Source organism: Alnus glutinosa, chromosome 7 (genome assembly GCF_958979055.1).
Source record: "Alnus glutinosa chromosome 7, dhAlnGlut1.1, whole genome shotgun sequence".
In the NCBI taxonomy this organism is placed as follows: Eukaryota; Viridiplantae; Streptophyta; class Magnoliopsida; order Fagales; family Betulaceae; genus Alnus; species Alnus glutinosa.
Genome location: NC_084892.1, coordinates 8038821 through 8053911, shown reverse-complemented (window position 1 = coordinate 8053911; position 15091 = coordinate 8038821). Strand labels below are relative to the sequence as shown.

Sequence of the window (15091 nt, the reverse complement as noted above, 5' to 3'; positions counted from 1 at the left end):
ATCTTAGGAGCTACGAGGAAGAGAGAGAATGTGAGGAGGAGCTTCATAGGAAAATAATGTGTGAGAATAAAAAGTCTTCGAATGTAAGATTGAGATCTAGTGTAATTATCTGCCCATCTTGTTTGCAATTTTAGTAGGTAACTGTGAGATAATCCTTATGAGGCCTGCTACCTATCCTAGTTGGTGTTCAAGCAGCCCGAGACCTACTCAAGTAAGTAGGCTCATAAGGAGCCCTCTTACAATTTTCTTGCCGAAAGTGTCAGAGAGGGACGTAAATATATAAGCGTAAATTATCGTACACTTTGTAAAGCTTATGTTCCTTGATTAATTAAAAACATTTTTAGGTTGACCTTCGTGCTTTGAGTGGTTGGCTTCGACGTTGGACATACTTGTGGGTTATCCGGAAGATCAAGCCTTGGGTTCCGGGTGTTCTTTGGGATGGAGTTCAGTTTTATCGTGGAGTCGAAGACTTTTGTCTTCTCGGTTCTGGATGAGGCGTCGACGCTGAGGGTGGGGGAGAAGAGAAAGAGCTTCTCTGGCGAAATTTTCATCAGTCCTTCGTGCTCTGAGTGGTTGGCTTCGATGTTGGAGATACTTGTGGGTTATCCGGAAGATCAAGCCTTCATCAAATCTTTCAGGGAAGGATCGAGAGTCTTGATTGCTCGGAGAGGGTGTAACCAAGCAGGCCGTTTCTTAGAGGCAGCTTCTTTCAGGAAAGGTGGCCGAAAAGGGTTTATACTGATTCCTGAGGGACGTGGAGGGTGGGGATGGATCAAATTCTCCGACGAGCAGAGAAAGGCCGCTGATTCCTTCTCTGCTTCAGTGGGCGGGGGGTCTGGGTCCTTGCATGAGTCGGTGGAGAATAAGGGGAAGGCAGTTGAGGATTGGCTGGGTTTGGTTCCTTTCTCAAAAGGGCCTTCCTTTGTGGAGGTGTTGAAGGCAGGCTCGGTCTCTGTCGTGAAGAAGGTGCTTGTCGTGGGGGTCGTTTTTCCAGGAGTAAGGTCGTGCCAGTGGAACATTGTGAGCTTGACTTTCTTCCGGTGGTGAAGGTGTTAGATGCAGATCTGAGGTCGGCGTTGGACTGTTCTACTTTGGAGTCGTACGATCCGGTGGGTAAGGACCAACCTCGCTGTCCACTGGGTAAGTCTTATCCTCCACGTGCGAGTTTGAAATTTGAAATTTCAAAGTTGCGCACGTGGAGTAAGCGGGTCATAGGTTTCAACTTGGATTTGGGCCGGGCTGCTAAGAAGCTTCTGGGCCGGCTTGCAAGGAATGGACTGAGACGAAAGGGCTTGCGCTTGGGTTGCTTCATGCCAAATCATAGTTTCTCCCGATCGTCGTTGCTAGAGACGACGTTGGTGGCTTCTTCTGGGCTGTGCAATCACATTCTGTCGGAGATGGTGTTTCCCTGTGGGGGTCATTTGTGCGGAGACAGATTTGGGGGTGGGTCGTCTTTGGTTGAGTCGGCTCCTCCGTTCGTCTTCCCACCTCTGCTGACTGCGGAAATGCCGTCGTCGGCGACTTTGGCTGCTCCTCCGGCGTTGTCTGGGCTTTTGTGTGGTGAAGAGATCTCCGTCTCTTCTTTTCCTTGTCTTTCAAGGGCCTCTGAGTTGGGGAAGAAGCTTCGTTCTTCCCCCTCCCCCTTGCTGCAAAGCCGCCCATTTAAGCAATACTACATGAGGGCTAGGGAGATCAGGGCAGGGCAGACTGTGGTATGGAATGATGGGTTGTTATCTGACTCTTTGGTAGCCTCAAAGCTGTCCGCAAAACCTGGTCTTTTTAAGGAAACGGGTGGAGAGTTTCATGCGAAAAAGAAGACTCAGACTCCAGCTAAACAGGGGCATTTTAGGAAAGGTTTTCTCAATCTTCCCCCGATTGTTTCTGTCCCTCCCGTTTTGCCGCGGGAGGTCAAGGACGTTGGGGTGGTTGGTCCTTCCTCTCCTCCGAGTGGCTGCATCTTTCCTTGTTCCGTGGAGGGAAATGGATTCTCCTATTCTCAGAGTTGGCCTGTCGGTTTTGATCATAATGGGGAGATCGTAGTTTGGGAGAAGGAGGAAGATGATTATTGGGATGGTTTGCCCTTGGATTAGGCTTTGGAAGTGGCTTTTGGGGAGGAAGTCCTGGCAATTAGGGATGCCATGAAAGAAGAGTTTTAGCGGGAGAAAATGATTGCGCGTCAAAAGTCTAAAGGAAAAAGGAAGCTTCTAAATCTGCATTGCTCCATCAATTATGGTGATGCGAAAGATCCCTCTAGGAGTAGGAAAGGCAAGGCACATTTGTTGTAGGTTTGTGCGCCTTGGTGGGTGGTGGGTTGTTTTGCTCTTAGTTGAGTTTTTTGATGGGTGGTGGGTTGTATTTTTCTTTGGTGGGTGGTTTTGTTCTTTTTGGTTCTATTGGGTTTTTATGGGTGAGCTATAGTTTTTCTTGTGTATACTGCCTGTGTACCTAAGGCGCCTTACGCTTTCATTAATAAAGTCTTTTTACTTATCAAAAAAAATATATATATATATATATATATATATATATATATATATATATATATATATATATATATATATATATATATATATATATATATATATATTTTTTAGGTTGACCAGTATTATGTTTATTCTTCTTCATACTCATTTCACACCAATTGATGTGACATGTTTTAAGTGACTAACACTTTTACTTTTTTTTGAAGTAACCCACATAAGAAGCTACTTAAAACACGCTATATCAACCGGTATAAAACGGGTGTGAAGAGTAGCATTAATTTGACAGAAGAATAGGTGCAAAGTAGATGGTAAATAAATTGGTCAACAAAGATGCAGAAGAAGCTAATGACAATCCACACCAAGAGATTTGAAATTTAAAGGGCCGAGAGCCTGCATATTGAAGGCAATAACCCTATTATGGGAGCTCAATAAAATCTAAAAAACACATGCATCTCACCAAATGAATCTTTTGGCACCACAATTTGACCAATCTATGCATCCATCTTGTACACTGTTTTTCAACCAGAGCTTGCCCAATGCAGGGCAGCTAACATATTAGTTTGCAAAATGCCCTTCACCCCAACTACATAAACCTCATTTAAACACAAAGGAAAACCCTAATCAAGATAATTAAAGCTTCACTCATTGCCACATGAAGCAACCCCATAGACTTACTATACAATCCACCTAAACACCTATCATCTTTTCATTTCTTATTCTTCTTTCCATATACGGCCAGTAACCCTCAACTTCAGCTCTTGCCTATCCCCACCAGAAAAGTAGAGAGCCATATTCCTTTGAATAATGAGTCCATCCTGACTATCACGAACTTTCTTATGACTGTCACGGATGCTCCTTGGAATTCCTTGCCATATGAGCTTACGACCATTTGCACCAACTTCCAAACTATAGCTGAATTTCTTTGCCTCATTATCATCACCCATGAATCGTAAGAAGGCCATGTAGACTGGTGCCATACCAAGCTGGAAAGCCTCAAAATGCAAACAAAATTGTCTTCCGAAACAGTTGAACACCTGCACATAAATGTAAATCAAAATTGTATTGGGAATTCAATTTGCATAACAAACAAAAATTGTACATAATATGAAGTTGGCATATAAAAGTGAAACTAGGGAAGGATTTCTCATACAACTAATTGCTACTACTGAAATTTGGTTAAAATGACAAAAGTAAAGCAATTCCTTCAGGAGCATGAAGCAAGTTTTTCAAACAGCCTGTACAAAAAGCACATGAACCCACCAACAAAATTGTAGCCAGTTCCCAAACACCATAGGAAGAAATTAGGAACCACTTTACCAATTTCGTTTGAACCCTTTTTTAGACTTATTAGACCAAGTCAGCTAATCCCTAACACCACCAGTATGTGCTAAAAAATCAGCAAATCTTAAACTCAACTAAGCTCAACTAAAAGCCTTAATCTTACTACATTTGGATCGGAAAGAATAACCAAAGTTTGCTATCCTAAAAATAGTCCCTAACAAGAAATATGGGATAAGATAGAATATACCATGTCCATATACTTCCGACCCATCCAAGATTCAGCCCAGCTAGCTAGATATTAGGATCATAGCACTATTAAATAACAAAAAACAAAAAGGATCATAGCATAAAATACTTACAGTTAACATCCATGTGGCATTTTCAACTTCATGTGGATTTGATTTAACATATCGATGGTTGAAGGTACACCCATCATGCATGTCAACCTTGTGATCATCCTTGAGATGCGAAACAAGAGTTGGGATGTCACCAGTAACAGAGCACTCGGATCCAGCATAAGGGCAATTGTACGGTCGGAATTGACAATGTTGCTCATGCTTAAGCTTGCCATAGTATGGGAAAATATCATTACAACCCAAAGTCTGGTATGTGCATGGAAGTTCCAATGATTCAGCAACTTTCTCCAATGCCAAACACCTTATATTTCCAAGATCATAGCGACAAGTTGGGCAACAGTTGTGCACTCTAATCTTGCAGTTTGAACACAGTGTGTGGCCATTTGGACACTACAAAATAAGAATTCAGATACAACAAGAGTTCAGAAAACCTACCGGAATTATGTGTGCATGTGTGAGCGTAGAAATAGAATGATTTCGCAGTTAGCATGTTAAGTGAAAACAGAAAGGAAGCTCTTTGCAGTGTCAACATTTTAAAACGTAACATCCAAACCAGGTTGATCAAAGGAAGCAGTTACAGTCTATTGTATATTTAATCAGGAGGAGGGGGAGGGGGTTACTGGAGGAACAAAAGCTTGAGGGCTTGTTTGTCCAAATTATGATTGGGTGCTGCTGTCTATCACTTGTGGTAGCGGAGGAATGCTTTACGGCATGGGAAGCCTCCAAGAGCTGAGGAGCAAATTTTGCAAGATGTGATTTGAGATGTTAAGCATAGGATCAAATGGAAGGGAAGGTTCAGCAGCTCTGTTGTAAATTTAGCTCTATGTAATCGCTGGGGAATAGAGTTTGATATCTTGCGTTGATGGTTAGTTTTGGTTGTTTGTTGTTTTTGGTTTAGGAGTCGTTTTGTTGTGTTGCTGGGGAGGTCTTGTTGGATTTTGTTGTTTTCTAGCTATTTTGCTAGAAGTGCATTTGTATTCTTTAGTTGATTCAATGATAACTCATTCATCCAAAAAAAATAAAATAAAAATTTAATCAGCAGGAATTTTGCATGGTAGTGATGCAACGCTTTCCAAAATCACATTAAAAGTTGGTTAAATCGCTTATGCCAAAAAGATACTCTACTACCATCACAAATAATAAAGCCTTCTTTACGCTTTATAATTCATCCCAAATCAAACCCTCAGTCATACAGCAACCAAGCTCTGAAGGCATCTATCTTAGGTATTATAAGCTATCCAACTACCTAAAGAAGTCTTCAAAGCTACCCACCTGATAATCCATACATGGCCCAAAAGTATCTTATACCCAGACCGTACTTCCTGCTGCAAGGTGTATACCACATCCACTATGTTGAAATTAAATTTGGAAAATTTAAGTGATAATATTAATTAAATGTAAACCCACCCTAAGAGGCTAGCAACTTCTCTAGTATGTTTTAAAGTGAGGACAGGATGGAGAACATCAATGAAATAATATAGATTCAAAGACTGAGTTGCTAATAAATACAAGACATACCTCCTGAAAAATTGTTCCACCGAGATTCATAAAAATAGTATTAGAAATTCCAGTCACTGTTGTATAAGTAACATACTTTCATAATTCATAACTATATTAACATTTAGTTATGAGTGAATTCCTTTTGTATCTATAATAACTATATATTCAGTTAATCAAATGAAAGAAGAGTTCAGGAATGAAACGTATGAAATTAAAAACATACCTGGTGAATTGGAGGGTACATCAAACATGTGCAGACAGGGCACTCAAGCAGTTCATGCACACCGTTAGTTGAATAAATCCCTTGTTTTCCACCAGAACTACTGATAGCTCTTGTAAGTTTACTACTAGTCTCCAAATCTGCTGTTGCCATTTCAGAATCTGAAACTGTAGAATAACACTCAAGGACTTCATTGCAAGCACTGCCTCCAGGAGCCATTGCTAATACAAATATAATGATATTTCTAGCTCAATGACTAAGACTTAGAACTGTGATTGACTCCCCAATTGATCCTCCCACAATCACCTATGGGGATACTGATCTGCCAAAAATATAAAGGAGATTATTGCAGAAAAACATTATGCATACATAATACAAAGTATGGAATTCAGCTTTCACTTAAAAACCAAATAGAAAAGATGGACATAGCAATGAGCAGGGCATGATGTATAAAAGATTGTGTCAATATGTTATATTTTTATTCAACTCTGACCACTGTAAGGGGTTTTATGGACTTAGGGTTGGTTAGGGACGCTGGTGTAACCCATTGTTGCTTTCCAGTGTACAGAACTTGGACCAGATAAGTTGGAACATGTACTCAATTACCTGATCGTAAATTTCCAACTCGCAGAGGATCCCATGGACGTATACTTAAAGGACATCCATCCTTTAATTTGCATTTCAAGAGTACTTTTCTGACTTTTGAATAGAGAAAAATAACACCACCAAATTGACAGGTAAATTGTTTAATTTATTTTTCCAGAAACTAATTATACAATTAGTGGAACTCTATGCTACTAGGGCATACCATCACCAAATCATAAGACTAGTTGCTTATCTAATAAAGAAGGATTGTAACTTGACATTCAGAAGTTATAATTGCAAGCTATTTTTTTTGCTTTTTCAACGCCAGTAGGTTACATCCCTTCATTTGTACTCCCCAGTAAAATAATGTTAATAAAGATTCTCCCAATGCAAAACAGTGTAAATGAGTCAGGAAATGAGAAGCACTGGTGAACAAATAGAGATTAATTTCTACTTTCGCAGTTCCACTGTAATAGGATTAAAAGGGAATTGCATTTGCCTTTGTACACATTTAACAAGAACAAGAAGAGCAAAGAACACATGAAAATTTTTCTCAAACAAATGAAATACCCAAATGAAGAGTACAACAGCTTAACACAGCTTCACACCTTATACTAAATGGAAACAACGACGCCAAAAGGCAAACATGTAACCCAAAACCAAAATTTTTCATATAGAAATCTTCCAACATACTTCATTTAACCAAATCTCTTACAATTTAAGCATTTTCAATAAAACGGGATAAACTCAAAATGGGTTTTGAGAAAACAACCACATCCATTTACATAAACCGAGAAAGCAATCAAAATCTATGCACAAAGCAATAGAACAAAACATATCTCATGTCACAAATCCAACAAACTTCGCATGTTCAACCAAATGCCAAAATGAATTCAGCCTAAAACAATCCCTCTACATTTAAATCAACCATCAAAGCTGTCAAGATCAAAAAACAGCAGGGTGACCCATTTCAAAATGCACTAAGAAAACCACTTCTATATGAAATTCAAAACTTATTTTGCCCAAAACTACCTCAATCACATAAATCATCCATCAAATAGATCGATATTCGGTATAAGAACAGTAAAACCATGAAAAATCCCATTTCAAATTTCCACCCACCTAATCAATTCCAATCAAAGACAAAAACTGGTCTTGACAAAAACTACCTTTCCCACTAAAACAAATCAACAATGCAATAAAATCTGCCACGAGAACGACCAGAACAAAACCCATTTAAACTATCCAAAAATCATTACCAATCAAAAGACAAAACAAGCCCACAACATATACAACAAAGCACAATCCAAAAAAGAGAAAAATAACAAACACCCAGTTGAGACTTCCAAGCCAAATGTCTCCGCACACGAACGAATTAATCCATAAACTATGGGTTTCACTCAGAATCAGGAACCCGAAAGAAAACAAAATTTTCAGACTGAAAACAAAACAAAACAGTGCCACGAGCTACAGGGACTCACGCCTATCACCCGGATATGGAAATCGCCGAACAAAAGGGTATCTTGTATCTATTGGTACTGGCCATCAAATGGGCTTTGTTTTCTCTTTGATTTTTGTGCTTCACGAAATATAAAAAGAAAAAAAATAATTAATTTTTTTTTTTTCGAAAATATTTCGTCTTTTATGACATAGTGACGCGGTTCACAACCGTGGAGGCGTGGACCAGTGAGTCTGTCCGCACGCAACGTTTGAAATTTTCTGATTCTTTTCTTTTTAGGTGTTTTTTTGTTCTTTTACTTTCTAAAGACCTTTGACGTTTATTTTCTAGAATGGGGTTCTACCTCTGCCCTCTGCCCTCTCTCGTCTCGTGTGTAGAGTAACAAATATGACAACTCCCTGGCATCCTCTGCCACACTTCCCCTACGCAAAAACATGTTTGGCACGCACGAAAAAGAAAAGTGACAATTAATCCCTTTTCAGTTTTGCCATAGAAAGTTGCTACTCTTCAGTGTTTTTTTTTTTTTTTTTTTTTGGGTTATAGATAAGAGACAACCTCATAACAACGCAACCTATTCTACAAATATTCCACTTGTTAATGATCAAATTGTTTTCTCTTAATTTATGACTCATTTATGCATTCTTCTATTATTTTATTGAAAAGTTTAGGGAAACCAAGTCACGATTCTCAGTGTTTTTCAGCATTCTGACTTTAAGTCTCTCATTTTTAAATTGGTGGATTTAATACTTATGTTTGAACTCATTTCTAAATTCGAGTTCTCCTCTAAATTTTTCATCAAATAATTAAGGTTTCGTTTGGTTTGCAGAATGAAAGAGAATGAAAATGAATAGTTATTCCTACTTGTTATAGTTTGGTGACAACACATATACTTTAATTAGAATCGAATCAAAATTACTAAAAAAAACCAAAAAAAAAAATTAAGAACTAACCTGCTACACATTGGTTTGTTTTTAATTTTTTTAAATAAAAAAAATTTGAGAGAAAATACAAAAATAATATGATTGTTTTTTTTTAAAAAATAAAATAAAATTGTAGTTTATTCTTTTAAGAATAGTTATTCTTCTAATTTTTTTTAGAGAAATATGTATTCCTCTTCGTAAGGGAATATGTATTATTTTATCTCTGTCAATATACATCATGTAAAGAGAGATACTAATATGGCAGCCCATGTGATAGTTAAATGTGCAATTTCTCGGTCTCTAGATAAGACTTGGATAGGGGAGTGTCCTTCCTTCATTCAAACTATTGTACTCGCTAAGCGAGAAAATTTTATTGAATAATGCAATTCATTCTATTATCAACAAAAAAAAAAAAAAAAAAAAAAAAAAAAAAAAAAAAGTTAATCTCAGGAATCAACTTCTACCAAATAAAAGAATGATTATTTCATAATTCTAAGAATAAACATTCTATTCTAGGAGTCTATTCCGAAAACCAAATTAGACCTAAAACAAAAAAATAAGTGTAAAAGTATTATTATGACCTTCCAATAATAAATTAAAATTTTTTCTTTAAAAAAGAAGAAGAAGAAGAAGAAAAAAGAAAGAACCCGTTGAAGCCTCGCGGTCACTCCCAAGACCACCACCTCGGAGGGGGTTGACAGCGAGCAATCCACCTCTTGTGCTGAGATTTTTTAACTTTTTCTTTATTAGAAAGGCATAATAGTTTTTTTTTTTTTTTTTTTTTTTTTTAATTTTATAAAACACTTGTTTCTATTGACTATTTAATGAAAAACGACAAAAACCAAACATACATCTCCAATCTATAATGGGCCTATACAGATGTTTTTGTTTTTGTTTTTTTTTGGAACAATGCTGAAACTTCTTCATTGATAGAAAACAATGGATCCTCAAAAAAGGATCTAGGGACAAAAACTGTCCTTAAGTAGTGCATGCAAAATACAATGAGGTATATCCTCAAACCAAACTAAATCAACAACCTTACTAGATGTTAAATCTATCAATTTAAAAATTGTGGTCTTAAAGTCAAAAAAGCAGAAAAAATACATGGAGTTGGTAACCTGATATCCCAAATGTTTAAAGCATTTTAATGATTATCATATAACTGAATTATTTCCATTAGTGTTTAACAAGTTGTATGTAAACTGTGTTCATTTTATTTAATGGGCTAATTAGTCATAAGGTGTACTTGAAATTTTATAATATTTTTCATTTAAAATTGAGTTTTAATTTGAAAAATTCTTCAAGATTTATTCGCTTGAATAAAAAGATGGGAAATTTTATAGGTAGCCCTTAGGATTTCACGCGATTTCAATTTAGTGCTTGATTTCTAATTTCAACAATTTTTTTTTTTTTTTTTTAAACAAAATAGCATGTGCTATTATTAATACTGCAAACAGCCCAAAGGCTTACAACTTGAAAGTAAGGGACAGGGCCCCCAACTCTCTAAGGTAGAAGGATCTGACTTAGTAAAACAGCTGCCTAAGCAAAAATACAAACTTTATTAGGACACTTGAGCCTCTCTGACAATAATGCGCATTCTCTAAAAAAAAAAAGCAAATCTAGCACTTAGCCAACAAATAGTCCCATAAAATTTGAACGAAACACAAGCAGGCTGAGACTGGAGAAACAAAAGAAAAACACAAAAAATACAGAGGCAAAAAACACCCAAAACAAACTGCTAGCAGTGGGGGAGGAGCCGAGATGCCAGACGGCGGCGCGTGAAAGACACACTCCGTCACCGGGGCCACCCAGATAGAGATCCGACGCCGTAAAACCCGATGCCGCCAAACACGGCCAGAAAAAGGCAGAGCGTGGCCCTCACGCGCACCACAGAGTAGAGAGCTTCCAGGCGCGTGGGCGCCACTCGCCAACCACCGACGATCGACACGACTGGATCTTGCGGCAGCAGGGGTGGAAGACGCTGGGGAACAAGGCTGGGGGGCGCGTGGTAGTCAGAAATCGGCAGAGAAGTGTAGATCTGGCTTCCAAAATCAAAGAAAAAAGTGAAAAAAAAAAAAAAAAAACCGACCAATCTCCCCGCTGACGACATAGGCCCTCGGCCACTCCGCCAAATAAGACATCTTGTGATGAAAATTCCTGCTAAAACGAAAGAAATAACAAAGAAAACAAAAAACAAGCCACCATAGTCTAAAAAGGTTAGAGGAAACTCAGCCACCACCGGATCTAACCAGGTGGAACAAAAGCTCCACAACCTTAGAGGTTAGGAGAAAAAAACTCCACTGGACCAACTCAGGAGGAACAAAAGAACACCTTAACTCACGAGGAGCCAAAGAGAAAACACCACCGAGAGGAGGAGGCATGAGGCCACCCCCTCCCAGTGAAAACCATGCTCACAGGGGAGGGGCTCTAGAGAGAAAAGCAGTTTTTTCTCTCAACGCATAGCAGTTTTTTTCAGAGAAAAAAATCTAATTTCAACAATTAACTTCATGGATAATTCAACTAAATTGGTCCTTTGTGATTGTATATTAAAAAAGGGACAAGGGTTTTGTAATTGTCACATCACATATTCACATATGTCACGTAAGCGTCATGTTGTACATCGTGAAAAATTTGCTAAAAATACCGCTTTTATTATGTCCGTAAAAAGAAAAAGAAAAAGAAAAAGAAAAAAGAAAAAAGAAAAACCCGAAAAAAATCAACTTCAAGTGAATAGTCGGCCATCCCTCACCTCCTTGGGAATGTGTCCCAACCACCGCCTAAGATTGGGGGGTGGGGGAGGGGTCGGACCATCCCTAAATCCCCTTATTGGTGGTTTGACCGCTACCACAATGTGTGGAGGATGACCGAACCACTCCTCTATATATATATATATATATATATATATATATATATATATATATATATATATATTTATATATATATATATATATATATATATATATATATTTATTATTATTTTTTCTTTCATGGATTAAATGAAACAGATAATTTTTTAAAACAAATCTTACATATATGGCTAAGTTGGTTGGTGACATGACAATAAAGTGGGACTCCAACGTGGTTTTTTAGAGTAATACTAGAAGAAAGACTCATATCTTTTTTATGTCTTCTCAAAATTGATGTGATTTTTAAAATCATCAATGAATTTGTGATATATGATTATTAAATTTTGATATAATTGTGATTTTAAAAGCCACATCAATTTTGAGATGACACAAAAATGACATAGTTATTCCTTCTAGCATTACTCGGTTTTATACCCATGTGACAACGTTTTTGAAAATCGGGCATGTCTCATGAAATTAATTGTCAAAATTAAAATTCATACACTAAATTGAAATCGTACAAAACTCCGTGGGCTAAATTTTAATTTTACCCTATGAGGATAAAATAAGAACATAACCAGAATTGTAAGATTCTTATTAAGCATGAAAATATTTTTCTAACAAAAAAAAGAGAGGAAATTTTATTTTAATGAATTATTTGGGGGGGATAATTGGTGGATTCATTATATTTTGTGTAACACGTACAGCGAGTACAGATTCATTGCAAAAGCATATACTAGTTTCACATCGGTCAAAATCAGTAGAGCTCTTTAATTTTGTCCGTTGCTTGAGATTAGGGTGATTGTCACAATTTATTTTTTATTTTTCTATTTAATTTTTTAAAATGGTGATGTAGTTTTATTTGTTCTTCATTTTTCATATCATGTCTTTCAATAAACTTTGCCAAGGTATTTTTATAGTAGAGGGTGGAGTCTCTACTTCTTTAACAAAACTTTTGAAAATTTGGGGTATTGGTAATGTGTTTTGAGCGTATTTTTTATTTTTGGTTTGAAAAAGTGTTATGACTCGATAAAAAAGTGAAAACTATATTTGAATTTTTTTATTTTTTATTTTTTTAAATGAGGCCCACATTTGAGAAAATGTTTTCTATAAAGTGTATTTGCTTATTTTGAGATATCCAAATAAATGTAAAATCCTTGTAAAAATTAAGATTGAAATATATATATATATATATATATATATATATATATATATATATATATATATATATATATATGGTTTTATAAATAAATTTTGAATACTTTAGAAATTTTGATTCAATTCTGGTAAGAACATATATGTTGTCACCAAACAAAAAAATATGAATAGTCATTTTATTCAAACTTCTTATATTCTTAGTAATACATATTCCTATTTATAAAGGAATGATCACTCCGTGAACCAAACATATCCTCATCCAAGAGTATGATACAAAAGATCTTTCTTATTAAAATACTTTCCTTTGCTTCTAAATTTAAATGAAATACTTTCCTCTTCTTAAAAATAAGAGTGGTTTTTTTTTTTTTTTTTTTTGGCTTGAAACACAACCAATGAGGTTTTCGTCTTGCCAAGATACTATATATCTAATGACATCAAGATCCGGGATCCATCCCGAATTTGGTATGGTTTTGTCCATATCTAGTTTGGATATTTTTAGATATGAAACGGATCTCCCAAGATCAGCCCACATGCCTCCTTCTACCACCGCTGCTCTGTTCCTCCTCTTGCCACCATGTGTGGGCCTCACGTGCCACCACGTCGCCGCCACTCCTCACTATTGATGCTGCTGTTTTATGAATTTTTGTTTTTGTTATATTGTCTATTTCTATTTCATGTTGTTGTTGTATTACGTGGGTTTTTGTTCCATGCCCCTTTGTTGTCTCCCCCTCAACAACTTCTTTATAGTGATTGTTGTAGCTTCATAATAGGAGTTGGGGCTTGTTATTTGCACTTCAAGTACAAAACATGGGCACAACACTCCCTCACATGGAGGTGGATCCCAGTGTGTGAGGCCCACCCCCATGTGAGGGGGTGTTGTACCCATATTGTGCACATGAAGTACAAATAGCATTTTCCATGGGAGTTTGGGAATTGTTGAGAAACCTTTCAAAGGTTGTGCTTCATAGCTTACATTAGTTACCACTTTCTGCGGCTCTTACTGAGGATCAAGGTCGTTTATGATCCCTTTGGGGTCATTTATAGACCCATTTCCTATTAATGTTCCTATTTTCGATATTGTTTCTTCTATTTGGGTATGTTGATGAGGAGTCCACCCCTTCCTGAATTTTTGTTCCCATGTAACCCTTTTCCCAGATTTATTAGAAGAGGAAAAAAAAAAAAAAATTCTTTGATCTAAACTAGGTTTAACAAACTCAGCCCTTTGTTGTCGCCTTGGCATGGGGCATTTGGTGACATCCCAAAGAGGCCCGTGCAAAATGTGCAATTGAATTGAACAAGGGACAGACTAAATCTCACAAAATAATAATAAGAATAATAAGGGACTTCACAAAAGGGTATTGAATTATACACTGTTTTGAGATAAGGGTATTAAACTAGCAAACGTCTCAAATTGGGGTATCCACGTTTCCAAACGTCTCACTTAAAGGTACTCCATTAAAATTTGCTGTTAAATCCTATCAAAATTTCAAAAATACCACTGTTTTTTTTTTTAAAAAAAAAATTATAATTTTTTCAAAGATTCAGGCATGTATATTTTTGCACATTTCGTTAAATTCTGGCAAACACCTAAATCCTATATTCTTTTCTTTTCTTTTCTTTTTTTTCCCTAAAAAAATAATGGTATTTTGAGTACTCCGTTATGATTTAACAGCAAATCTAACGAAGTACCCTTAATTAAGTGAGACGTTTGGAAATGTGTATACCCCAGTTTGAGACGTTTGCTAGTTCGGTATTTTTGTCTCAAAACGGCGTATAATTATATACACTTTTGTGAAGTTATCCATAATAATAATAATAATGATAAAGATAATAATAAACTCTTAGCATATTTATTTATTTTTTTTTTAAAAAAAAAACTTTAGTATGATACCCAAATTTTTTTTTAAAAAAAAATCAATGTAGTCCGACCCCTCTAGAGTTAAATTCCTAGTTCCTATTGTAACACCATGATATCATATTGGCAATAAATGAGTGATCCACAAAGAGTATGCAGTTTATAAAGATATTAATGGATACTTAGTTCCATATTGCTTACTTAACATTCTCAATGGATTATTCATCTCTTTTAACTAGAATAGCTAAGCAAAATCATAAAAATGCCATTCCATCTCATTATGTACTAAAAATGCAAAATAAATTTGTCTTGCATTTGTGAATAGTGGAGTTACACTATTCACAAATACATCTTCTTTTTTTTAATATTTCTTTTGGGCCTCTCTCATTCTCTCTCTTTCCCTTCTTTTCCTTTTTTTTTTTTTTTTTTTC

General features: G+C 36.3%; 1 protein-coding gene across 2 annotated transcripts; it reads right to left on the bottom strand.

Moving 5' to 3' along the window:
- Positions 1-2933: 2933 nt before the first annotated feature.
- LOC133873072 (E3 ubiquitin-protein ligase SINAT2-like) lies at positions 2934-8049 on the bottom strand. Of its 2 annotated transcripts, none has more exons than XM_062310791.1 (4): positions 7904-8049; positions 5841-6154; positions 4121-4507; positions 2934-3514 (listed from the first exon to the last, which is right to left on the bottom strand). In XM_062310791.1, exons 2-4 carry the CDS (start codon positions 6054-6056, stop codon positions 3194-3196), a joined length of 924 nt encoding a protein of 307 aa, XP_062166775.1. In that variant the 5' UTR covers positions 6057-6154; positions 7904-8049; the 3' UTR covers positions 2934-3193. The 2 variants fall into 2 exon arrangements, with proteins under 2 accessions (XP_062166775.1, XP_062166774.1); XM_062310790.1 differs by having other exon boundaries at positions 5841-6159; positions 7904-8046.
- Positions 8050-15091: the final 7042 nt, after the last annotated feature.

Excerpts from the sequence above, each read along its gene's own strand:
- LOC133873072 (XM_062310791.1), bottom strand. The coding sequence starts at position 6,056 with ATGGCTCCTGGAGGCAGTGCTTGCAATGAAGTCCTTGAGTGTTATTCT. Across the intron at positions 4,508-5,840 it reads TGTACCCTCCAATTCACCAG|TGTCCAAATGGCCACACACT; the intron begins GTATGTTTTTAA and ends CTTATTTTGTAG. Across the intron at positions 3,515-4,120 it reads ATGCCACATGGATGTTAACT|GTGTTCAACTGTTTCGGAAG; the intron begins GTAAGTATTTTA and ends ATTTATGTGCAG.